Here is a 26,721-nt window from a genome sequence, read left to right on the forward strand (position 1 = left end):
ACTTCAAGAAGGACAGCAAAGATGTTGTCGCGCCCGGTAAGCCAGTTGCCGGGAAGAAGTCAAAGAATGGACCCAAGCCTGAGAATGAGTGCTTTTATTGCAAAGGGAAGGGTCACTAGAAGCGGAACTGCCCCAAATACTTAGCGGACAAGAAGGCCGGCAACACTAAAGGTATATGTGATATACATGTAATTGATGTGTACCTTACCAGTACTCGTAGTAACTCCTGGGTATTTGATACCGGTGCCGTTGCTCATATTTGTAACTCACAGCAAGAGCTGCGGAATAAGCGAAGAGTGGCGAAGGACGAGGTGACGATGCGCATCGGGAATGGTTCCAAGGTCGATGTGATCGCCGTCGGCACGCTACCTCTACATTTACCTACGGTATTAGTTTTAAACCTCAATAATTGTTATTTAGTGCCAAGTTTGAGCATGAACGTTGTATCTGGATCTCGTTTGATGCGAGATGGCTACTCATTTAAATCCGAGAATAATGGTTGTTCTATTTATATGAAAGATATGTTTTATGGTCATGCCCCGATGGTCAATGGTTTATTCTTAATGAATCTCAAACGTAATGTTACACATATTCATAGTGTGAATACCAAAAGATGTATAGTTGATAACGATAGTCCCACATACTTGTGGCACTGCCGCCTTGGTCACATTGGTGTCAAGCGCATGAAGAAGCTCCATGCTGATGGACTTTTAGAGTCTCTCGATTATGAATCATTTGACACATGCGAACCATGCCTCATGGGCAAAATGACCAAGACTCCGTTCTCCGGAACAATGGAGTGAGCAACCAACTTATTGGAAATCATACATACTGATGTGTGTGGTCCAATGAGCGTTGAGGCTCGCGGAGGATATCATTATGTTTTCACTCTCACTGATGACTTGAGTAGATGTGGGTATGTCTACTTGATGAAACACAAGTCTGAGACCTTTGAAAAGTTCAAAGAATTTCAGAATGAAGTAGAGAATCAACGTGACCGAAAGATAAAGTTCTTACGATCGGATCGTGGAGGAGAATATTTAAGTCACGAATTTGGTACACACTTAAGAAAATGTGGAATCGTTTCACAACTCACGCCACCTGGAACACCTCAGCGTAACGGTGTGTCCGAACGTCGTAATCGCACTCTATTGGATATGGTGCGATCTATGATGTCTCTTACTGATTTACCGCTATCATTTTGGGGATACGCTCTAGAGACAGCTACATTCACTTTAAATAGGGCACCGTCTAAATCTGTTGAGACGACACCGTATGAATTATGGTTTGGGAAGAAACCTAAGCTGTCGTTTCTAAAAGTTTGGGGATGCGAGGCTTATGTCAAGAAACTTCAACCTGAAAAGCTCAAACCCAAGTCGGAAAAATGCGTCTTCATAGGATACCCTAAGGAAACCATTGGGTATACCTTCTACCTTAGATCCGAAGGCAAGATCTTTGCTGCCAAGAACGGATCCTTTCTGGAAAAGGAGTTTCTCTCGAAAGGAGTAAGTGGGAGGAAAGTAGAACTCAATGAAGTACTACCTCTTGAACCGGAAAGTAGTGAAGCTCAGGAAAATGTTCCTGTGGTGCCTACACCGACTGGAGAGGAAATTTATGATGATGATCAAGGTACTTCGGATCAAGTTGCTACTGAACTTCGTAGGTCCACAAGGACACGTTCCACACCAGAGTGGTATGGCAACCCTGTCCTGGAAATCATGTTGTTAGACAACGGGAACCTTCGAACTATGAAGAAGCGATGGCGGGCCCAGATTCCAACAAATGGCTAGAAGCCATGCAATCCGAGATAGAATCCATGTATGAAAACAAAGTATGGACTTTGACTGACTTGCCCGATGATCGGCGAGCGATAGAAAACAAATGGATCTTTAAGAAGAAGACGGACGCGGATGGTTATGTCACCATCTATAAAGCTCGACTTGTCGCTAAGGGTTATTGGCAAGTTCAAGGGATTGACTACGATGAGACTTTCTCTCCCGTAGCGAAGCTTAAGTCCATCTGAATCATGTTAGCAATTGCCGCATACTATGATTATGAGATATGGCAGATGGACGTCAAAACGGCATTCCTTAATGGTTATCTTAAGGAAGAGCTGTATATGATGCAGCCGGAAGGTTTTGTCGATCCTAAGAATGCTAACAAAGTATGCAAGCTCCAGCGATCCATTTATGGGCTGGTGCAAGCATCTCGGAGTTGGAACATTCGCTTTGATGAGATGATCAAAGCGTTTGGGTTTATGCAGACTTATGGAGAAGCCTGCGTTTACAAGAAAGTGAGTGGGAGCTCTGTAGCATTTCTCATATTATATGTAGATGACATACTTTTGATGGGAAATGATATAGAATTCTTGTACAACATTAAGGCCTACTTGAATAAGTGTTTTTCAATGAAGGACCTTGGAGAAGCTGTTTACATATTAGGCATCAAGATCTATAGGGATAGATCGAGACGCCTCATAGGTCTTTCACAAAGCACATACCTTGACAAGATTTTGAAGAAGTTCAAAATGGATCAGTCCAAGAAAGGGTTCTTACCTGTATTGCAAGGTGTGAGATTGAGCTCGGCTCAATGCCCGACCATGGCAAAAGATAAAGAAGAGATGAGTGTCATCCCCTATGCCTCAGCCATAGGATCTATTATGTATGCCATGCTGTGTACCAGACCTGATGTAAACCTTGCCGTAAGTTTGGTAGGAAGGTACCGAAGTAATCCCGGCAAGGAACACTGGACAGCGGTCAAGAATATCCTAAAGTACCTAAAAAGGACAAAGGACATGTTTCTTGTTTATGGAGGTGACGAAGAGCTCGTCGTAAAGGGTTACGTCGACGCTAGCTTCGACACAGATCTGGATGACTCTAAGTCACAAACCGGATGCGTGTATATGTTGAATGGTGGGGCAGTAAGCTGCTGCAGCTGCAAGCAGAGCGTCGTGGCAGGATCTACATGTGAAGCGGAGTACATGGCAGCCTCGAAGGCAGCGCATGAAGCAATATGGGTGAAGGAGTTCATCACCGACCTAGGAGTCATACCCAATGCGTCGAGGCCGATCAAACTCTTCTGTGACAACACTGGAGCTATTGCCCTTGCCAAGGAGCCCAGGTTTCACAAGAAGACCAGGCACATCAAGCGTCGTTTCAACTCCATCCGTGAAAATGTTCAAGATGGAGACATAGATATTTGCAAAGTACATATGGATCTGAATGTCGCAGATCCGTTGACTAAACCTCTTCCGCGAGCAAAACATGATCAACACCAGAACTCTATGGGTGTTCGATTCATCACAATGTAACTAGATTATTGACTCTAGTGCAAGTGGGAGACTGTTGGAAATATGCCCTAGAGGCAATAATAAAAGGATTATTATTATATTTCCTTGTTCATGATAATTGTCTTTTATTCATGCTATAATTGTATTATCCGGAAATCGTAATACACGTGTGAATACATAGACCATAATATGTCCCTAGTAAGCCTCTAGTTGACTAGCTCGTTGGTCAACAGATAGTCATGGTTTCCTGACTATGGATATTAGATGTCATTGACAACGGGATCACGTCATTAGGAGAATGACGTGATGGACAAGACCCAATCCTAAGCATAGCACAAGATCGTGTAGTTCATTTTGCTAGAGCTTTTTCTATGTCAAGTATCTCTTCCTTAGACCATGAGATCGTGTAACTCCCGGATACCGTAGGAGTGCTTTGGGTGTACCAAACGTCACAACGTAACTGGGTGACTATAAAGGTGCACTACAGGTATCTCCGAAAGTGTATGTTGGGTTGACATGGATCGAGATTGGGATTTGTTGCTCCGTATAACAGAGAGGTATCACTGGGCCCACTCGGTAGTGCATCATCATAATGAGCTCAGAGTGACCAAGTGTCTGGTCACGGGATCATGCATTACGGTACGAGTAAAGTGACTTGCCGGTAACGAGATTGAACGAGGTATTGGGATACCGACGATTGAGTCTCGGGCAAGTAACATACCGTATGACAAAGGGAATAGTATACGGGGTTGCTTGAATCCTCGACATCGTGGTTCATCCGATGAGATCATCGAGGAGTATGTGGGAGCCAACATGGGTATCCAGATCCCGCTGTTGGTTATTGACCGGAGAGCCATCTCGGTCATGTCTGCATATCTCTCGAACCCGTAGGGTCTACACACTTAAGGTTCGGTGACGCTAGGGTTGTATGAATATGAGTATGCAGCAAATCGAATGTTGTTCAGAGTCCCGGATGAGATCCCGGACGTCACGAGGAGTTCCGGAATGGTCCGAAGGTAAAGAATTATATATAGGAAGTGCTGTTTTGGCCATCGGGAAAGTTTCGGGGTCACCCGGTATTGTACCGGGACCACCGGAAGGGTCCCGGGGGTCCACCGGGTGGGGCCACCTATCCCGGAGGGCCCCGTGGGCTGAAGTAGGAGGGGAACCAGCCCCTAGTGGGCTGGTGCGCCCCCCTTGGGCCCCCCTGCGCCTAGGGTTGGAAACCCTAGGTGGGGGGCGCACCACTTGCCTTGGGGGGCACTCCACCCCCCTGGCCGCCGCCCCCCTTGGGAGATTGCATCTCCCAGGGCAGGCGCCCCCCTGGGGGCCTATATAAAGGAGGGCAGGGGGAGGGCAGCCACACCCTGTGCATTGGCGCCTTCCTCTCCCTGCTACACCTCGTCCTCCTCCCGCAGCAGCTTGGCGAAGCCCTGCCGGAGTTCTACTGCATCCACCACCACGCCGTTGTGCTCCTGGATCATCATCAACCTCTCCTTCCCCCTTCCTGGATCAAGAAGGAGGAGACGCCATCCACTCCGTACATGTGTTGAACGCGGAGGTGCTGTCCGTTCGGCACTTGGTCATCGGTGATTTGGATCACGGCGAGTACGACTCCATCATCACCGTTCTCTCGAACGCTTCCGCACGCGATCTACAAAGTGGTATGTAGATGCAATCTCTCTCCCATGACTCGTTGCTTAGATGAACTCATAGATGGATCTTGGTGAAACCGTAGGAAAATTTTTAATTTTCTGTAATGTTCCCCAACATCCTCATGTTCGTGATCATCATCATCGTCATCTCCCCCTGGTTATAAAATTTTTCAAAGTATAGGTGGTGGAATGTTCACAGGACCTTGGAAACACAAGAAGGTTAATAACTAAAGGGAAACTAGCTAACCCGCATGCATGTGGATGAAACAATTATAATTACGGTGGAAGACAAACGTACCGAAAGCATAAGGATTCCATGCAAAAACAGTCCCACGAGTGGTGGCAGCAAACACAAGACCCTCGTATTGAATTGCATCACAGTACACATCTGTGTATAGAAACTAATTTTTGAGCAATATCCATCCAGTCGAACCATGAAGGAAGGAAACAAGCTTGTCGAAGATAGCAACAACTCCATAGTCCGTGTAATGCCAAGAGTGGTTGGGAACTCGACGAATTGCTATCTTTCGTAGACGACAGTCACCATGATCGTATTTGAACGTGCGTAGAATACCGGTGTGCTCAACCCCTGGGCAGTTTGAGATTTTTGTAAGTGGAACCCGGTGACGAGTGTACACATTCATAAGTTCCCACTCGCAGTTGGACCCAATATAAACAACCCAATCTCCATTTGCGCATGCCCAAGCCTTACCCTCAAGCGATGGCATCTTAACATCACATGTATCATTATCAAGCGGCATCAACTTGCACAAGGCGAGGCCTCCGTCGTTCGCGCGCCGATCAGCAGGGTCACGGCAAAGAAGATAGGGGAGATCAAACCGCTCTTGGACCCTTGGGTTCCTTGTAATGATGTTATTAGTTGAGTCGAGCATGGTCTTGAACGAACCTGCCATGCTAGCTGAGGTGATGACGTCGCACCGATCAATGAGTTCCTCCACCACGTCATCTTTCAGATTGGGGAAAGAATAACGGGGTCGTTTCCGGCCTATTCTCTCCATTGAGAAGATGATCGAACAATGGCAGAAGGAAGGGTGAAGGCAAATGGAGGAGGGAGGAAGAGCATGCGACATCAGTTCCAAATCGAGAGGGAAAGGCGAAGAGGTGATGGACGGTTGCCAGGGTACACGAAGAGGCGCCTCGGCCTACATAGATGTCCGTTAGGAAATTGTACAAAAGGACTTGCGATCATCTGACATGTTGGAACGGGACCACATGTCAACGAAACATGGTGTGTAATTTCTCGTGCAAAATGCGATCTGGCTGCGTTGGCCCGAGCTGCCGCATTAGTTATCGACCTTTATTTTTTTTAATGGCGTGTCGTTCAGTTTTGAAGCACGAGTTCAAGAATTCATCCGATTAACCAGTTAACTTGCCGATTAATCCCTACTCGTAGGGTCACCGAGTAGCCTATAAATCGATAAATCGTCCGATTAGTTGATTAAATGGCCGATTAACTTGCCGATTAGCCGATTAATCCCCTACTCACCAGCAAACCGAGCAGCTACCAGTTAACGATTTCCTCAACAATAAGCACAACTAACTGGTACTGTATGCAGAGAAAATATAAACTACTCTACCACTACTCCACCTCTAGTACTAGTAGTATAAAAAAGATATATAGGCTGGAGCTTCAGCGCTTTCTTGCTAAGGGCTGCCCATTTGCTTCTCACAATATCACCCTCTCTCCAGATCTAAAAAAGACGGCCTCTCTCTCCCTCCTCACCGGTGGTCACAGATCCACCGGGGAAGAAAAGGACGTGCAGCGTTGACGCACTCGTCATCGGCGAGCGAGGTCACGCACTGACGACAAGGCCGTCCTCTCAGACCTAGCGCCCGCGTGGGATGGCCTCCGTCCCCAAGATCGCTGCCGTACTGTGTGCGGAGGATGACGACCACGAGTGAAGCCTCTTCGTGCCGACCCTCAGGTATTCTACCTCTTTTCGAACCATACCCTTGTTCTATTGCCCCATCTGCCACGTCGCTGCATGTGGATCTTTTTCCACTCCACCATCTTCCCAATTTGCTATCCTCTACTCTACCGGTCACGCAGACGAAAACCTTAATTTGCACTATTAAAGGAAACCCTACTTCATGTAGACTAATCCATGTCTGGGTTGAATAAGGAAAGGAAGGGAGACTGTACTGTCCAAGAGATTAGGCATCGAACCCGCATCTAGGTTGAGAAGGGGAAAATCAGTAGCTAAGGAACGAGTCTCGTATCTCTTGGTTGAAGAAGGGTAGAAAGTCATGACAACGCAATAGAGAATGACCAGGTCGATCGGTTTGTTGTCCTCACATAGGAAAAAGGTGGCTGAAGAGAACAAAAATGGGACGTAATCCACATATGCTGCCTGGATATTTGTTGCTCTGGGCAACCATACCTCCCTCACCACTCTATGCATCCGTGGAGGTACATCGTATTGGTGTGCCCACTGTCCGAATGGGCCTCCCATGCTCTTATTGCCACTTTTTTGTTGTTAGTATAACACCAGTGGTCAAGTCAAGCAATGCTACTGCTAAAGTGATGCCACATTTAACTAATGCCGCACTCGGACTAATGCCACCGATAAATTTAAGCAATGCCATTTAATGTCATTGGATTATTTCAGAGTTAGCTATTGATGGTGGATGTATTAAAGATTTTTCAGCTAAGGCATTCTAATGTTGTTGCACAGCCAGTATACCAATGATGAATCTTGTTACTGCCTTCAGATTTTTGCACTGCTAATGCTTATATTACATACCTCACTTTCATAAGATAAGTCAATTTTTTTGTACAGTGTCTAGAGGAAAGGTCAAGAGTGGGCACCTCCTCCTCCGACTGTTCTCTTGATTCATTCGATCAAGTTTTTAGGTTTGACCAATTATCAAGATTGGGATAGCAATTTTTAGGTCCCCTCGAGTTCGAAATGATATTTACCTTGAAGGTACATGGTTTGCAATTTTTTTGTACTGTTATTAGTTAATAATGCTAGTTACCTTCAGACTTTTGTATTTGGTTTAATGCTCTTGCACAGCTAGTATACCAATGCTGAAACTTGTTACCTTTACATTTTGTATTGTTAATTCTTATAGAAATCTTCCAGTGCTAGAGCTTATGGAAATATGTTCAGTAAAACCATTGTACTGTGCCCTGTAATAAAATAACTACTCTACTGTTGCACTAGCCACTGCATTAGTGTATATTTGTACTATTCGAATGGTGTTGCATTAGCGTATGGACAAATATAAAGTGTGGCAAGCTTTCCCAGCTATGTGCTCAAGAAAACTACTACTTGTTTTCTAAATACTAGACGTTTGGGTACTTTAAATTGAACTACAAAAACGTCTTATATTAAGTAACAGAGGGTGTAGAGTTCACTCAAATTATCCCGGTAAAGCTAGTCACACCTTTGTTAAAATTAATGTCATTATGTTATCGGAGGAGATCTGTATGTTTGTCTCTAATGCCTGCCGACTACATAGCTGACATCATGATGTAATGTTAAGTCATTTCCTTTTGTACAGTGTTACTGAATTGTCAAGGCGGTGATGGCATTTTATTTTAGCTGAACTACACAAAATATGATTAAAAGAAGAGGGAAGGTCAGGAATGGCTCAATTTTTCAGAAAAAACTATGTATGCCTTCCTGACATCAGCTGTTATTGCCTTATTTATTCCTTCAAACAGGTGGTTAGAAACAGTCTTGCTACCTTTTCCCATTAAGAAATTGGAATGCTTATATTTGTGAGTCTATGCTTCAACTAGTGCCACTTTTATAGTAATCACACTTTCAATATCTATGCAAACAGGGATGCTCGATTTTAGTGGAACTCCACAAAAAGTCCAAATGGTTCAACATTAGGAGCATGTTTTCTTCCAAACCTTTATATCCAATTGGTGGCACTATGAGATGTTCATTACAAAGGTACATGGTTTGCTACTATCTTGCTACTCTTTTTGTACTGTCGTTAGATAGTAATACTAGTGGTTTGCATGTGAATTTATTGGCAGGGTGGACCTACATTGGAGGTGTAGGACATGATTCAATGATTGGATGCTCAATTTCGGTTGTATCGATTTCACCTCTTCCATCACTGCGAACATGGATATCCTTGGTCTGATGAAGAATAGGCGCTATATTTCTGCTCTGAACCAGCAAATCAATTTAGTATGAAATTGTCCAGGGCAAAACATGACTGTATCAAATTGTCCAGTGCAAAATTGACAGATGCTAAGCGAAAGAGACGTGTTTAAACTGAAAATACAAGGTGGGGTATATGTTTACTAGCTGCTTGATATTTGTGCACACAGAGATGTCTACCCATCGTTATTTGGCAAACAAACAAAGTGACCGCAATTTTGGTTGAACTGCACCAGAGAATAGTATAGTCACTGCATGCAGTGCCATTTGAAAATAGACACGGAAACATTGGATAGTCACTTCATGGACTGCAGAAAAGTAGTACCGTACTATTTATTGGCCAACACTAGGTGCTTCATTGCTTTGGTCTGATTATACAATGGGCATCATTTTTCCTAAGTTAAAGTTTGTATTCCAAAAATAGTCTCGCCGTGTGATCTAGAGAAGACCAAATCATATTGCAGTGGATGTTCCTCCATCATGTGTGGTTCATTCTCATGGTTCCAGCTGTTGGTGAAACCACTTACGTTTGCAAGAGGAATTGTAGACTTCACAACAAATTTGTCTTTCACTTTGTACTGAATGTTGGCCAAGAGAAGCATCCATGTTAGTAGGAACAACAGATGTTTTTTCTAGATCTTTGCTTTTGGAGCTACATATTTGTATATGATCTGTGAATCATTGAGATGCATTAACATGTTGATCTTATGTATGGGAATCGTACTAGTTGGTTTTGAATTTGGGCTACTAATGTGAACATATTACAATGCCAGGCCTGTGAGTCTCATGTGAACATTTCGAACGGATCGGCTCTTACTGTTGTGCACAGCATGATCCTTATTTATGTGTTCTCAGTGTTTACAAGTTCCTTATTTTTGTTCGCTCAGTGTTTACAAGTTACTGATCGATCACTAGCTAGCCTACTAATGCGCTCCTGACAGTTTTAGTTGCGACGCAAGATCCAAAGTGGCAATTTTTTGAATAAAAATGCCTACCTCCAAAGAAACTGACAAGCTGCTCTAAAGAAAATGTCATGCGAATCTGAAGAAACTGCCAGCAAAAACGTTCGCAGATGCCTTATCTCCCAGCGAACATTCATCAGCTAATGCGATCATACGCGTACACCATTCGACCTACTCGATCCTACACGTACACTATCCGACATACTCGATCCTACACGGATAAATAGTAGATCACGCATGTACTACCTCCTTTCCGGTTTGCTGGGCTCAATTCAACCTACTCGATCCTACACGAATAAATAGCGGATCACGCACGTACTACCTTCTTTCCGGTTTGCAGGGATTAATTCAAAAATCTCACCAACCTGCTTATGCATTGAATTCCATTGACCGCGATGACCATCGCGTTTCCCGTGACACACTGGTTCGCCTACCTTTCGCCTATAATTACTGTTTCTCGGCCTTCTCCGGTGGCACCATCACCCAACTCGCCCTATCCTCATAAGCCCCCACCGGCCCGATGTTGCTCTCCACTTATCCTCGCTCTCGCCACATTCGCCATGCCCCCGCCCGTCCATGATAGGCGACGCCGGAGGCGGTCACCGCTGGAACTAGTGTTCGGTTTTTCACCAGAAGGCAGACGGAGGGAGAAGGCATTCTATCGATGTTTAGATGGCAATGCGGAGTATGAGGAGTTGTTGGAGCGCGACCGCCTGATGGAGGACCAGTGTATCACCGATTTGCGCCGCTAGCGGGACATGGAGCAGCAGCGCACCGACGCTCTGAGTCGCGAGCAGAGCGCCCGCAACTAGGCTGACTACGTGGAGGCTGGCGCCTGGCAAATAGCCCTGGAGACTGTCGGGCACACACACGTTCGCGACACCGAATTTTACTACCAGCTCGTCAAGTGAGTTTCCCGCTTAGAAGCCGAAGCTTCGGTGGACCATGCCGGCATGGAAAGGTCCAAGGCGCGCAACTAACACGCCCTATCGTACCTCTGGCAAGTCCGAGGTGAGGCAGAGGATGCCGGTGCCGGCGTTTAGCGTGTACCGCAGATGGCAGCCGACATCGTCTAGTTAGCTAAGAGTAAGCTAGTACTTGTATGCTACTAGAGTATTAGTGGGAGTAGATAGTTAACTTGGCTATGATGGTTGTCAACGTGGAAGTTCAGTACTCTATATCTGGATCAGACCTGTTACTTTGCTCGGAATGTTGAACTTTTCGTTTGAACGTATGGAATGGGCTGTTATTTTTTTAAATGGGTTGTATTTGTCAGCCACGGGTTTAGAGGCTGACTTGTGGGCCTACCAGGTTGACGCGTACACAATCAGGAGATGATTGTATGTGAAGAGGATGACAGCAGGGATCCACCAAGGTCATCGCAGTACGCAAGCAAGTGCCTCCTTATTTCAAGCCAATAAAAAAATGGCTCCTCCTAATGGATTTCTGACATCTAGATCCCATGTCATTGTCAACGTAGTCAATAAACGAGAGAATTGCACAACGTGCGGCTGACATCAGGGACCCAGCGGCTCGCCCAATTATTTTTGTTTTGGGTTAATTTGATAAATGCCACTCCAAATCTGGTGACTCCGAGAAATGCCACTGTAATTTTCAAACTTTGAAAAATGCCATTTCATGCCATTTCCAATGGCATTTTTCGAAGTCTGGAGTGCGTTTTTCAAAGTTTGCAAATTGTTGTGGCGTTTTTCAAAGTTTGCAAAAATTGCAGTGGCATTTTTTAAAGTTTGGAAATTGCAGTGGCTAAATCGCCATAATTGGAGTGGCATTTATCTAATTTGTTTTTGGGATGGAAGCAGGGTGCCAACTGGGTTGTGCAGGGCACTCTGGCCTATCTAGACAACCTTTTCTTTTATGTTTACCACAGACCAGCCCAGTGGTTCTTTTTTCTTTCTGAAAATGGCTAGCCCAGTTTTTTGTGATTTGTCAAGTAAGTCGCTTTGTCAAGCATGTTGGGCTGCAAATCTTTCAAGATGAGGAGAGCTTCATTCGGCTGGCCGAGAAAATGGCCTATCAGTAATGAGAAATGGGTTGCATATTTTTAAAACACATCAAACCGACAATTAGTTTCAAATTTCTTTTTTTTTTCATTTCGAGATTTTAAATTGCATTGATTTTTATGCGTGGGAAATTTGTTGGATTTTATATTGATATAAATTTATTTTTAAAATTAATTTGAATGTGACTCAAAATTTCGGGATTAAAAACAGTTCGGACCGCACCGAAATATGCAAAATTCCGTATATTTTTTTAACCGTGGCCACAATATGGGTTGTAATCCTAACAAAAAAGAATATGAGCTCCAAAAAACCTTAAGAATTAGCAAATGGGTTGTAAATTATTAGAAATAATGGCAGATGGGCTGTTTTCCACAGATTTGAGGCTTTCCTAAAAAAGGTTGACGCATAAGCAGTGGTTGTTGGATGTCCATCCAGCGGCCGTCGTGCTTCTTCAATCTCTGCTCTTCTTGCTCCAGCCGTTCAAACAAGCGCCGGCGGGACTACCTGCTCCCTCCTCCCGCGGCCGTCTGTGCTGTCGTGCAGGCCTCACCGCCCCACCGTACTCCCATCGCTGGCCTAGCCATCCCTCTACTAACCCACACCTACTGTTATTCTCCGGCAACGGCAGACGAACCAGTAAACCCTCGTACAGTCGTACTCCCGTCCGCGTGGGAAACAACTGCCGGTTCTTCCCTGGCTCCGTGTTGTTCCCTTCCTAGGCCTCGCCGTCGTCCACCGCCCTGGTGCTCTGGACACGGCGTGGTCAACGTGGTCAATGACCGACATGCATCTGAAGTGGACTGTACGTGGAGAGGCTGATAGCTGGGTCCACGGCCGCACACAAGGAAATGCCTCCTTATTACGCGCAAAATAATGATTCCTCCACCTGACATCTGGGACCCACCAAAAGGGCCTCTGTATTTCGCGAAAAAAATGTTCTCGTCGCTGACAGCTCGGACCCACCAGCTATATCTTTGCACGCAAGGAAGTGCCTCCTTATTATGCACAAAAAAAATGAATACCCCCCTGCTAGATGGGAGCCAGCATAGTTGGAGGCTGACTTGTGGGCCTACTAAGTTGAGGGGGACGGAGGGCTTTGTCAACTTAGTAAATATGAACGATTCTAGCTCCAGTGACCGTACGATGTCCATCCAACGGCCGTAGTGCTTCTTCAACCTCTGGTCTTCTTGCTCCAGCCACCCAAAGCAGCGCAGATCGTGTCGCCTGCTCCTACCTCCCGTGGCCGGCTGTGCTGCCGCGGAGGCCTCACCGCCCCCTACTACTCCCACAACTGGCTAGGCCATCCCTCCACTCACCCACACCCCCTGTTATTCTGCGGCGACGGCAGCCTCACACCACAGCCGAACCAGTGAACCCTCGTACTCCTCTCTACGTGGGCATCCATTGCCGCGTCTTTCCCGGTTTCGCGTTGTCCCCTTCCTAGGCCTCACCGTCGTCCACCGCCTTGGTGCTCTCGGCGCGGCGTGGTCAATGTGGTCAACGACCGACTTCCATTGGAAGAGTACTGTATGTGGAGAGGCTGATAGTTGGGTCCATGTCTGATGAGGACATAACTACCTTGGATACGACCAAAAATATTGCATACATGCATATTTGTCAGGTGATTTCGAGTGCAAACTATTCAATAATCTATTTATGTTATCCAGAACAAAAATACTTCACACACTTTTGTGTTTTGTCTAATTGCAGGTGTATGGGACATTTGTACAATTCACATATGAAGATAAGGGAGAAAGAGATGTTTAAGTGCTGTTCAAAAAGTTCTCTCATGTCACTTTTGGGCCAAGAGAAGATAGAGTCCAAGTCTCTCACGTTCTGGATTCAGATTCGGACTGCACAGACATACCTGACTCAAAACGCCAACAACTTTTTCATACGGACTCCGAAGTGGGTGATTCTTTTTTTGTTGGAATCTAGATTTTGTGCTCTTTCCAGACGAATTGGATTCACCTTCAAATTCGTCCGGAGCATTGAGATATCGACCAAACAATCAGACGCTGCAGCAGAATCTGAGTCAGACAACAAGTCCAAAGGTGTTGCATCACCTCCACTTAGGCCCATGAGCCTTGTACGACCTAGGGTTGGTTTTAGGATGCCTTGGGACGTTCTCCCACCTCCTTGGCCGCCACCCCTTCCTCCTATATAAGTAGATCCATCTAGTAGCTTTTTCTTTGGGATTTGTTTAGTTAAAAGTTAGCCAACGCAACTTCGTGTGCTTTGTTTGTGTCCAACGACCAGACCAAGACCACTTTCGGATCCCCACCTTTATCAATACTTCATACATATTTGCAATATTCAGATTGCTTTTATCATATTCTTGCTCGTTCTTCGATTGCTTGCAGGAATAGACCTTCGTGGTCAGGTTGATCGTGCTCCAGCGTGGTCAATAACCTCAGGAGATTGGTTTAGCGATTGCTAAGGCGCAATGTCGTGCACGTTTGTAGTCGGATCGTCAAAGTCATCTCCACCAAATCGATAGTTATCATCTCATCGAAAGATCGGGACACCTCCGCCTCTATCAACGTCCGCAGCAAGGAAGTGCCTCCTTATTACGCGGAAAATAATAATTCCTCCACCTCACAGCAGGGACCCACCGGACGGGTCACCATATTTCGTGAAAAAAACGTTTCCCCCCTGACTGCTGGGACCTAACAGCTACATCTTCGCACGCAAGGAAGTGCGTCCATATTACGGGCAAAAAATGATTCGCCCCCTGACTGCTGGGACCCACCAGCTACATCTTTGCATGCAAGGAAGTGCCTGACAATTGAGACCCACCTGGTCGAAGCGTATGTAGTGTTGTCACTCTGGTCGCGAACGTGTACGTACATACTGGTCGATGTAGAGGCACGCACGTGTCGTAGTAGAGGCGTGCACGTGTCGTAGTAGAGGTGCACGTAGCATGCACACGTACATACAGCGGCCAGGGTGCAAGAAAGAAAATACGGCCATGTAGGTACATACGGGAGGGGTCTCGAACGCCTACTCGCGCATACGTACGGCCAGGACTCGTGTACATGGCTGGGTCGGAACGGAGAAACTGCGTTGTCGTCGTGTTCATGGGGAGGCAACTGAACGCGTGTTGTTCATCGGGATCCAACTCGCTTGGACGGAACAACCGATAGAAATGAGGCCTGGCTACCACAGAACGGAGGAAACAACCTTGTGTTCGATCGTCCACGGTCGAAACGGGATCCTGTTCATCGGAGGGGTCTGGCGTAACGTAAAACAGAGGAAACGGACTTCTGTTGGACCTCCTACGATCGAAACGGGGTCCTGTTGATCGGGAGGGGTGCGGCGTACCGCAGAACAAAGGAAACAGACTTGCGTTGGAGCTCTACGGTCAAAATGGGGATCCTGTTCATTGGGAGGGGTGTGGCATACCGCAAAACGGGACTCCACGGGATACTGTTCATCTCCATCATCGACCTCCTCCAGCCTCCACGGGCTACTGTTCATCCACCGTCGACCTCTCCAGCCTCCACCTGCGACTGTTCATCCACGGGCTCCTGTTCATCCAGCCTCCACCGCTCCTCCACCGGCTACTGTTCAACCAACCCTCTCCATGGGGTCTTGTTCAACCACCCCTCCACGGGCTACTGTTCATCTAGCCCTCCACCGGCTACTATTCAACCAGCCCTCCACGGGGTCGTCATGTTCATCCAGCCCACAGGGTCCTGTTCATGCACACCAAACCGGCTCGATCGGGGTCTTGTTCATCCAGAGGCAACACCACGGGGGTCCTGTTCATCCACCCGCACCGGGAACTGTTCATCCGAACCCCCCAACAACGCTCACTGTTCATTAAGGGAAGGAGGCAGCAGGGTTCGATCGGTTTCAGTTAGCAGCAGTAGCAAAGGAATCACTCGGATTCAGTTAACAGCAAGGGATCAATCGCTCTGGCTCAGTAACGTAGCTAGTGCAATCGCTCGGGTTCAGTTAGAGACCAACGCCTCGCTCGGGTTCAGTTAGAGCCCAACGCCTCGCACACACGCGCGTACGTGTATGAGAGAAATGCACATTGCTCGGCCCCCGACCACCCACCGTAACCGGGAACTCACCGAAATTTTCCTCACCCTCGCTTCTACTATGGTTTTTCCGTCATGGACAGCCCAAAGAATGTCATGCAGCTACGTCTCCAGCCCATCCAGGACGAAAAGCCCATTTTCTGTCATGATTTTTTGTCATAGAAGTAGGAGCCCAACACATCTATGATGATACCGGGTTTTGTCACAGTTATCGTCATAGAAGTGTCATAAGCATGACAGAAAAAAATTTCGTTCGGCCCAAAATGTCACAGATGTGTCTTTTTTTGTAGTGCTATAGATCCTCTGTTCGCCCTCCTTCATTGGCCAAACAGAGTCTCAGGGGCTACTATCTATATACAGGCAGATTTTTCATATGGAAAGCGGCTAAAGACATTACATCGCATACCTCGAAGCCTGTTAGTAGGCTCGTGAAGGCTTCATTCAGTCCGCTCTTAGTGAACTGAACCTTCTCAACCACCATACCCATCAAGGTACGGTGCTCCTCCAAGACGGACGCACTTTGTAGAGCATCCATCAGCATGTTCGGCGCCTCTGCATTAGTAGAGGTCGCCGCCGGAATAGCCGTCTCCCCCTCCCGCAGGGGGGCTGCTGATTCGATTCTGGAACCGTTTGTGTCTCCGGAACAGTATCCGGCCGGGAATTGGATGATCCAGGACCCCCGTCGCCGGTCTCCATGAGGGTTGTGCCCCTCATGTTCTCGGCAGCCAAGGCATTATCCTCTGGCGCCGTCTTGGTCCCCTCCCGCACTTCTCCGAAGCCCGGAGAAATCCTTTGGGACGACACCTCGGTGTCGTCCGCCCTAGGAGGCGGGGAAGCTTGTGGAGGCGTCTCCCTCTCCCTCTTCTCCGGCGAAAGATCCCCCGATGACGATGATTCTTGAGGGATGTCACGAGCCGGACTGAAACATGAAATTTGATATTATTCTTATAATTTATAAAAAGATTGGATGTACGTAAGGCATCCTAAGGTACTTACGATTCGACAAGGGGCTTGGCTCGAGGGCGGTGCTTGGGGACAGCTTCGATGCCTGAATCCGAATCATCCGAGAGGGATATCCCTCCTTCGGATCTATGGAGGCCGCCCTCTTTTTCCCTTTGAGAGGAGGGTTCTCTTCATCCTCCTCCTCCTCCTCCTCCTCCTCCTCGTCCTCGTCTTCGTCTCCCTCCTGAGAGGAAGGAGCCTCGGTTCCTCCGGACATAGTGCCCGAAGTATCTTCGTGATGGAGGCCACCTTCGGCCTCCTTGCTCTTCTTCTTCTTGTCCTTCGCCGGCGCTTGGTAGGGCATCGGGACCAGCATCCTCATCAACAGAGGCTCGGCTGGGTTTTCGGGGAGAGGGGCCGGATACTTAATCCGCTCCGCCTTCTTTATCCAGCCCTATTCAGTAGATGGAATTTTTAGTACCTCTCCCTAAGATTAACGAGCTAAGTAATGTTCAGAAATATGATACTTACCGAAGATGCCGGATTGTTGCAGTCGATGCCGGTGTCGTCAGACGTCCTTGGCCACGTCTTCTGCTTCTTGAAGAGCAGCTTCCAGATCCCTTTGTGCGTCGTGCTGAAGAATCGCTGCAAGGTCCGTGGCCCTTCCGGATTAAACTCCCACATTTTGAGATGCCGTCGTTGGCAGGGAAGAGCTCGGCGGATAAGCATCACCTGGATCACATCAGCAAGGATGATGTCCTTTGCTATCATGCTCTTGATGCGCTTTTGCAGCGTCGATACTTCGTCAGGTGATCCCCAGTCTAGACCCTTGTTGGTCCAGAACGTGAGCCGCAGAGGAGGTCCAGATCTGAAAGCAGGAGCAGCGGCCCACTTGGTGCCGCGGGGTTCGGTGATGTAGAACCACTCCTGCTGCCATACCTTGACAGTATCCACAAATCTCCCTTTGGGCCAGGTAACATGGTCGAGCTTGCTCACCATGGCGCCACCGCACTCGGATGTTGGCCCTCGACCATCTTCGGCTTCACATTAAAGACCTTGAGCCACAAGCCGAAGTGTGGGGGTGCGGAGGAATGCCCCACACATGACGATGAACGCCGAGATGTGGAGGAAGGAATTCGGGGCCAGATCATGGAAATCCAGCCCGTAGTAGAACATGAGACCTCAGACGAAGGGATGAAGGGCGAACCCAAGTCCTCGGAGGAAGTGGGGGATAAATACCACCCTCTTACCGGGCTCCCGGGTGGGGATGACCTGCCCCGGGGTTGGAAGCCTGTGTTTAAACTCCGCCATCAGGTACCTCGCCTCGCGTAGATCTTTGATGTCCTTCTCCATTACAGAGGAGGCCATCCACTTGCCCTGGAAACCGGATCCGGCCATTGCTGGAGAAGTTGGGGCGAAGGGAAAGTTTAGAACTTGGGCGTTGGAGCTCGGGGACGAAAAGGCAGAGGAAGAAGAAGGCGTGAGGTGAACAGATGGGTCTTTGTGCTCTTATAGAGGCAGTGAATATCAAGCGCCCCCTCATAAGCCTTAAACCTCACCTATTCCCAAGGAGACGTGCGAACGGCATGGTTGGATTACCCAAATCCGCATTGATGAGAATCCCGTGATAAGGGGACACGATCTCTGCTTTGACAAGACGTGTCAATGACCGTGCCTCGAAACGCGAAACGGGGGCTGTAAAATAGTTCAGAATAATAACAGGCCAGAACATAACGTCTCGCCGAAAAGGTTGCCCGTGGACGTGACTTATTTTGTTTTAAGTATTGTTGCTTTTATAGCTTAGGGTTGTAAGCAGGGTCAAGAAGAATCTCAAGTTGATACTCTGCCAAGGGATTTGTCCACAACTGGTACTTCACATGCCTTAGAAGTAGATTTGAATGAGAATGATACAACCCTTATGTGCAGAAGACTGCTTTGGAGTATCCGGAGAAGGAACCCGCCTTGCAATGCCGAAGACAATCTACACGCCGGATACATCGTCATTGAAGCCCAGTTCAGGGGCTACTGAGGGAGTCCTGGACTAGGGGGTCCTCGGGCATCCGGGCTATGCGATATGGGCCGGACTGATGGACCGTGAAGATACAAGACAGAAGCCCTCCCTCGTGTCCGGATGGGACTCTCCTTTGCGTGGATGGCAAGCTTGGCGTTCGGATTTTGCATCTTCCTTTCTCTGTAAACCGACTTTGTACAACCCTAGGTCCCTCCAATGTCTATATAAACCGGAGGGTTTAGCCCGTAGGGGCAGAATAATCATACATGCTAGACATCTATGGTTTAACCATTACGATCTCGAGGTAGACCAACTCTTCTAACCCCTATACTCATCAACGTCAATCAAGCAGGAAGTAGGGTATTACCTCCATTAAGAGGGCCTGAACCTGGGTAAATATCGTGTACCCTGCCTCCTGTTACCTTTGATCCTTATACGCACAGTTCGGGACCCCCTACCTGAGATCTGCCGATTTTGACACCGACAGGAGGCAACTGAGTTGTGGTTCTTCTTTCGTTGATGTCACCTCTAGAGAGATTAGGCGGTGGAGCAGTGATGACCTCGTCTACCCAAGTGGTGTTGTCCCGACGCTGGTGGCGCGGGATCGGGGCCGCAACTCGACGTTACAAGGAGGGCCAGATTGCAATATGTATTTTCTATTCAGGGTGCTTCTTATGAAGTGTTGGACCGAGGTGTAATTTTATGATGATGTTTTATGTAACCATATCATGAAGGGCAGGCAAACAAACATTACTATCCATGTCCGTGTATGTGATGTTGAAATCGTTCATCCATCCTCACACGATCAAGTGTCCTCGCCCTCCGCTCTTGCTTCGCCACCTTGACCTTGACGCAACGCCCTCCACTATCGCCTCCTACGTTCGACCAACCAATGGTGTTGAATGGAGGAGAACGGAGCCCCCCCCCCCCCCCCAATCGATGTCCTCCACGCCGTAGGCAACATCGCCACTGCCACACGTCCCGTTCAAAACTGGTAGTGATCAGCCAACACATGCACCAAAGAGCAGGTTCTTCTACTGCCCTCTAATTTTCTCCTCTTGGGTTCTATCATTCTTTAATTTGTCTTATCTTTTGTTTGAATATAAGTGTCATGTTATGCCATGATTTAGATTATTTTGATTTGTGTACTTGTTTCAAGTACCTAACTGACTTCAAGAATAGACATTTTGGGATAAAGCATGGAAGATTCAGTCAGCATGAGTGCAAGTTAGATTGATTTTATATACTCCTTTCTTGCGTTATACTTTTTCTAGTTCTTGCGAATGAAACCACTTTGAATAATTCATTGCGTTGATCGTCTTGCCGGGATGCGTGTTCTTGGCCAATTAATTTCCTTGATTGTCTTATTTGATTGCATTCGTTGCCTTGATTTTTCCGTTCCTTTAAAAGTTCACCCCGACTAACTTCTAACCTTGGATCCGCCACTGAAACGCTAAGATTTTGGTAGTTAATGTGCTATTAAAGCTCGGTTTGTGAAGGTCAAACTAAAATTTTGATTCGCTAAGAATTGTATGCTAGTAGTAATGAGTTTGGATCACAAATCAAGCGTAGCTAAAAAAGGAGACCCACTGAAATGGAGTATACAGTAATTTGAATCATTGTTCGAGAAGAAATGCAAGAGCACAAAAACGTGACACTGGATCCAGGTCGCGTTCGCTCAAACTTTATGGACGCTTCCCAACCGGCAGCCTCTATCCGATTATCCGCACAGCTGGACCCGCCACTCGCACCACGTTCCATCCAGCTGACGCACACCGCAGCGCCGCCCTGGGCTGGGTCCGTCCGTCCGTCCGTCCGTCGGATTTTTTCCCCATGCGGCCGAGCACGCCGGGTGCGAAGGGGGAAGCGCACCGGTAATTTCCCACCAATAGCAACCAGACAAAAACCGGCGAAAGAAGGAGACGAGATATAGAAGGAAAAAACCATTCCCGTATTTATAACCCCGCTTCCAGTTCTGGGCACGCAGCCCAAACCCCCCCTCCCCTCCCAAATCCCATCCAGATTTGGCCGCCCCACCGCCGCTGCCCCGCCGCCAGATCGGAGCGCGGCCCCGGTCCGATCCCGCTCCGCCCTCCCCAGGTGAGCTCCCGACCCCGCTCGGCTGCCGGCCTACTCGAACCCCGTTCGTATCTTCTCCGATCCGTGTCCTAGAGTAGGAAGCGCGCGTGATCTGATGCGCTGGTGCAAGTTGATGCGTGTTTTTTTTTTCCTTAGATTGTATCATGCTTGGTTTGGTTTTGCGATCTGCGGTGCCGGGAGCCAGGCAATGCGATGATGATGCGCGCGTGGGAATTGCCGCGGCTAGCTCCGTAGATCTAGATCACCTGGCCGCCTGAACTTGGACTGCGTGCTGGATGGAGGAGACGGGCTTGTGATCCGCGATGCCTCGTGAACCACGCCGGGTGGTGGATCCGCGATGGAGCTGGGTTCGGGGTTCGGCCGGTGCTTCCGATGCGGAATTACCTGCCCCCACGAGGAGGTCCAGCCTGCTGCGATCTGTACTATAGTGTTTTGTAGTGACGAGACTTGCAGCTGACGGCAACCTGGAGTGCCTGGTGGGTGCGTGCGGTGACTTGAGTTAGGATCACTCATTTTGACACATAGATCGGGTAACCTATAGTATTCCCCTATCGTCATGGATAGAAAGGTGCTTCACTGTTTTGGAAGAAATAGATCTATTGATGGGAAGTGAAGCATGAGCTTGTTTGATGATAATTATCCATTTTATCGCTTTAGCCTTTATGTTTCCATTTCCAGCCAATTCCGCTAGTATTGGCACCACAAATTAGCTAGGAGTAGTTATGATTTCAAGTGTACTCTTCTTATTAGCCCAGTCAAGCATTTCTCTAGTTGTATTCGCGCAAAAAAACATTTCTCTAATTGGACAATGGTTATGCTGATTGATTGCTTTCAGTTTAAATTACGTGCCAACTTGGTTTCACTAAACTGCATGTTTTCCCCACTAGAAACCAACACAACACAAATACCAAATTAACTATGTTTTCATAAAGTATTACCATAAACATACAATTCCATGCAATCCCATCATCTTGGTGTCCTGCAATGTGGTGAGTGGCCTGCATTTACCTGACCAGTTGTTTAGTGTCCAACACCACCTTGGCTACACAACGCGAGCCTTGGGTTATGACATATGCACCCAAACCCATGTGCACTTGCCTTGTAAAACTTCAACTCAACCCAGACCAAGATTGTGTTAGACAACTTTTAGAAATTTCCGACTATCACAGAAATGGCAAAACATAAAAACAACTATAACCACTGTGTCTACTGTTCGTATAATGCCCCCTCTCACTTTGCATATAAATAGTAAGTTCCTCTTCCAGACCTGTTGCCCCCAAGTTTGCAGACTCCCTATGTGAACCAAATTGGCCCCCCTTTTCTTCCTTGCAGAAAAAGCATTGAGTAGATTTGGTTGTGGTCTTTGATTCATGTTCCTGTGATGTGGTCTTTGATTAGGTCATGATTTCATAATCTGCATGCCTTGTGATTTGCGCCTCAATCTAGCCTAGGTTCAGTTATATGGTACTCCCTCCGTCCCATAATATAAGAGTGGTTTTGACACTACATTAGTGTCAAAAACGCTCTTATATTATGGAACGGAGGGAGTAGATGTTTGGATTATTTGGTTGTCTGGTTCATGGTGAGATGAAAATGCTCTGTACACGGGAGCTCTGTCTATTATGTTCTTTGTTCCTTTCCTTGGGTATAGTCTCCGTGAACTATGGTGGTGCATCTGCTACTTCTGCATCTTAGATTTTGAGTTAGTAACTTTGATGAATTATAGCAAGTAATGTTCTCCCATACATCCAGTTTTTTTTGTTCTTGTTATTGAGTTCCCGGGGAATCCATTAAACGGCTTTCCTTTTGAGGATGAGAAGGGAAAAGATAGCCGAGTAAAACTGTGCTATTTTCTGTTGGATCATAACCATGGTTGCCTGTTTTGGTAACAGTTTATGTACACCTATCTGCAGGGACATGGGAATGGAGGTCGTCGGAGCTGAAGCTGCACCAGCACAGGTTAAAGTAGCTGATGAGGAAGTGACCCTTTTTCAAGACAAGGAAAGCCAAGCAACTGCAAAGGAGCGGGAGGAAGCAGCTGTTTTTGGTTCAGACAATGGCAAAGCTGCGGCAAATGACATGGCACCTCCAAAGGACGCAGCGGAGGAGTGGCCTGAACCTAAGCAAACTTATACCTTCTACTTTGTCAAGGTCCGCTCATTTGAGGACCCTAAGCTGAGAGCAAAACTCGAGCAGGCTGAGAAGGACTTCCAAAATAAGATCCAAGCTCGGGCCAAGATTATTGATGCTATAAAAGCTAAAAAGGTATTTCTTCTTAAAACTCAACATCGAAGTAGGCCCTACCTCTTTTAGTCCTAATTCTAATTTGACTAGATGTTTCATGCTCTGAAACTTATTTAAAGTGACTCTTTGCACTATTGCTTGCCTGTATGTGTTCTTGTTGAAGTAAACCAGGGGATCAGTGTGCCTGCTTTAAGCATAGTGATGAAACTTACTTCACACTTCCTCTGCAGACTGAGCGTGCTGCTGTTCTCGCGGAGCTAAGGCCATTGAGTGCTGAGAACAGGCAGTACAATGAAGCTTTTAATGAGAAGTTGGAGGAGATGAAACCTTACAGAAACCGTTTAGGCAAGTTCCGTGATGAAAATAATGCCATGCGGGCGGAGAGTGCAGGCTTGTGCTCTTCACTCGAAGAGCTTGAGCATGAGGTATGATCAGCACTTTGATAACTCAACCCTTCTCAGTCAGTATTCTCATTTTTTGTTTGTTTATTCTCCTTCAATTCTCCCTAGATCAAGAGATTGAATCACCGCATAAGTCATGAGAGCATATCTTTAGATGAGGAGAAACGGCTGATCAAAGAAATTAAGACCCTTGAAAAAACCAGACCGAAGGTCAGTTCCAATGCTGCTAAACGAGCTAAAATGCAAGATACAGTGGTTGAAAGAGATGCCATACAGGATCAGGTGAAAGTAAGTATCCCATGCCGTGACTTCTGTCTTCTATTGTGCATTTACCTCCTGCATAAATAAATATTAGATACCATTTTGTTTGTCACTTCCCATTCAGCTCATCGGGGATGGTATAGATGGAGTAAAGAAGGAGCGACAAGCAGTCAGGTCTAAGATTAAGGTCCTGGACGATGAGATGAGGGTTGTTGATGGCGAGATTGCTTTGCTTCAAGAAGATTTAAATGCAGCTACCGCCAGAAAGGATAAAGCGTATGAGTCATTGACCGAATTGAGAAAAGCGCGTGATCTTGCCGTAAGTCAGCATACCTTCAACATCTCTCATGCTCATTATTATGTTTGCTCTTGTAATGTTGTTGAGAGTTTGAGACCACCCCATTTTCCAAGTACTTTAGTTGTGTTACAGTTTTACGCAATGAGGCATCATCTTTTTGCATGCCTGAACAGCACTTGAACTCCCTTTCTTGATTGTGGAAATATATGATCAGCCATCGCCTTTTCAAAATTTGAAGCTCTTTGTGACAGCCACATATTGATAAGCCGAATTCTCTGCATCATACCTGTGCATTTTGGTATCAGGAAAAGTTCCTTATTGACTTGAATGTAGCATCAAATTATGTTAGTCACTTATTGAAATATCTGAGATGGCACTGCCAGTGCAGTGGTTGGAACATGCTTTATTAGAAGTCTGTCACAAATAATGGTTATTTACCGCACTGTCTTAACAAATTCTTTTGATTTTTCTTAATATTTATGTAGAGACTATCTATTGACAATGTTGCCTTCATCTTGATCAGAATGCATCCTTCCATCAAAACCGCATAGTTCTGAACAGAGCCAGGGATTATTCTTCTAGGAATGAGGTGGAAGAATTGCAAGAGCTCCACAAGACTGAGGTTTGCTTCCACAACCACCTCCTGTAACCTCATCTTTCATTGACTTAAGTATTTCTATACTCAATTGTTGATATGCGCTTTGGTAGGTTGAGAAGTTCATGACACAATGGTGCGGCAGCAAGACCTTTAGAGAGGACTACGAGAAGAGGATCCTCACTTCCCTCAATGGACGACAGCTGACCCGAGATGGCCGGATGAGGAATCCTGATGAGAAGCCCATATTTATCGAAACACAGCAGCCAGCAGCACCTGTGCAACAGGAGCCTATCCCATCAAAAGCGCCTTTGAAACAAGCAAAGGAAGCTGCTGCTCCTCAAGTCGCCCCCAAAGAAGAGCCCCTTGCAAAAGCATCTGCCAAGTCAGCTAAGGTAAAAGCTGCTGTGGATGCTGATGATGATGCCTATGAGGCTGAGCCTCCAAAGGAGAAGCCCAAGCCTAAAGAGGTTGATGTAGCAAAGTTGAAAGAGATCAAGAGACAGGAGGAAATCGAGAAGAATAGACTTGCTTTGGAAAGGAAGAAGAAACAGGCCGAGAAGCAAGCAGCGAAGGCTGCAGCCCGAGCACAAAAGGAAGCCGAGAAGAAGCTTAAGGTAGACACATTAGCATCTCTCTCTCTCTCTCTCTCTCTCTCCTGTAGTGTAACAATGGTGACAAACTTTTTCAGAAAGAGGAGAAGAAAACCAAGAAGAAAACTGAGGCAGCTGACACCGACGAGCCAACTGACTCAGACACCAAGTCTGATGAAGCAGCAGAAACCCAAGCAGAGGATGAGTCTACTCCAGTTCCTGTAGTGAACAAAGAACAGAAGCAGAACACACGGACCAGGAATGTAGTCACCAAGACCAAGGCGCCGCTGCCAAAGGCGATCCTGAAGAGGAAGAAAGCCCAGTCGTACCGGTCATGGGCCACCCCAGCCATGGTGATATCCGCCGTTGCCGTGCTCGTCGCCCTGCTCGCCGCGCTGGGCTACTACCAGTACTACCGCCCGGCGACCACCAGCAACTGATGGAAGGAAAAGAAGGAGGCCTGCGCACCCGCCGCCCTCGAGTATGATTCTTACTAGACCAATTTTGCAGGTGAGAGCAACAGAGTGCATGGTCTGCCGAGACCTGAATGAACTGAAAAGACTGGAGAAGCTTATTCGTTTCTGTTCTGTTTGTTGGGTGGAGTCGGATAAAAAGTTGCAGTTAATTTTGGTTGGCACAGTTAATTTCGTCCAGAACTTGAGAGTCTATACTGCCAGTGAACTCAGTTGTACTTTAAAGTGGAGAATAGATTGCCATCTGAAATAAGTATGCATGTAAACGTGCTGTTTGTGTATGTGTATGCATGGAAATGGAGGCGCATCAGTTGGTCCATCTTCCTAGATTTGGTTGATTCCCATGACTTCGCTTTTTTAAGTACCTTATGTGTGCGTGTTGCTTACGACTCTATGAGTTTCACAAGCCCATAAGGGGACATGGATTATATTTTCAGCATATCAAGCGATGCCTGGTACGAGGCGAGAGGACGAATCCACCGGATGAATCTTTTTGGTTGGACGACTCACGTAACCATTTTTTCCAAGTTGCCATGAATAAATAATCTAAAAGTCGGGTTCCTCCCTTCTCATTCTCTCTTGTGAGATGACAACTTCTGCATTGCAACTAGGCTGGGGATCGGTCGGTCCTAATAGTACACATAGAGTACCTGATTGGTGCTGTATTAGATGTTCAGATGCA

At 46.9% G+C, this 26,721-nt stretch overlaps 1 protein-coding gene across 1 annotated transcript; it reads left to right on the forward strand.

Annotated features, from left to right (window-relative positions):
• Window positions 1-20,936: 20,936 nt before the first annotated feature.
• LOC123111748 (proton pump-interactor BIP103) lies at window positions 20,937-26,320 on the forward strand. The gene is made up of 8 exons (XM_044532601.1): window positions 20,937-21,174; window positions 23,088-23,439; window positions 23,649-23,843; window positions 23,928-24,107; window positions 24,205-24,399; window positions 24,902-25,000; window positions 25,087-25,590; window positions 25,665-26,320. Exons 2-8 carry the CDS (start codon window positions 23,092-23,094, stop codon window positions 26,004-26,006), a joined length of 1,863 nt encoding a protein of 620 aa, XP_044388536.1. The 5' UTR covers window positions 20,937-21,174; window positions 23,088-23,091; the 3' UTR covers window positions 26,007-26,320.
• The last annotated feature ends 401 nt before the right edge of the window (window positions 26,321-26,721 follow it).

Source organism: Triticum aestivum, chromosome 5B (genome assembly GCF_018294505.1).
Source record: "Triticum aestivum cultivar Chinese Spring chromosome 5B, IWGSC CS RefSeq v2.1, whole genome shotgun sequence".
Lineage (NCBI taxonomy): Eukaryota > Viridiplantae > Streptophyta > Magnoliopsida > Poales > Poaceae > Triticum > Triticum aestivum.

Coding starts and splice junctions, on each gene's coding strand:
- LOC123111748 (XM_044532601.1), top strand. CDS start 23,092: ATGGGAATGGAGGTCGTCGGAGCTGAAGCTGCACCAGCACAGGTTAAA. Junction 23,844..23,927: donor TCGAAGAGCTTGAGCATGAG/GTATGATCAGCA, acceptor AATTCTCCCTAG/ATCAAGAGATTGAATCACCG. Junction 24,400..24,901: donor GAAAAGCGCGTGATCTTGCC/GTAAGTCAGCAT, acceptor CATCTTGATCAG/AATGCATCCTTCCATCAAAA.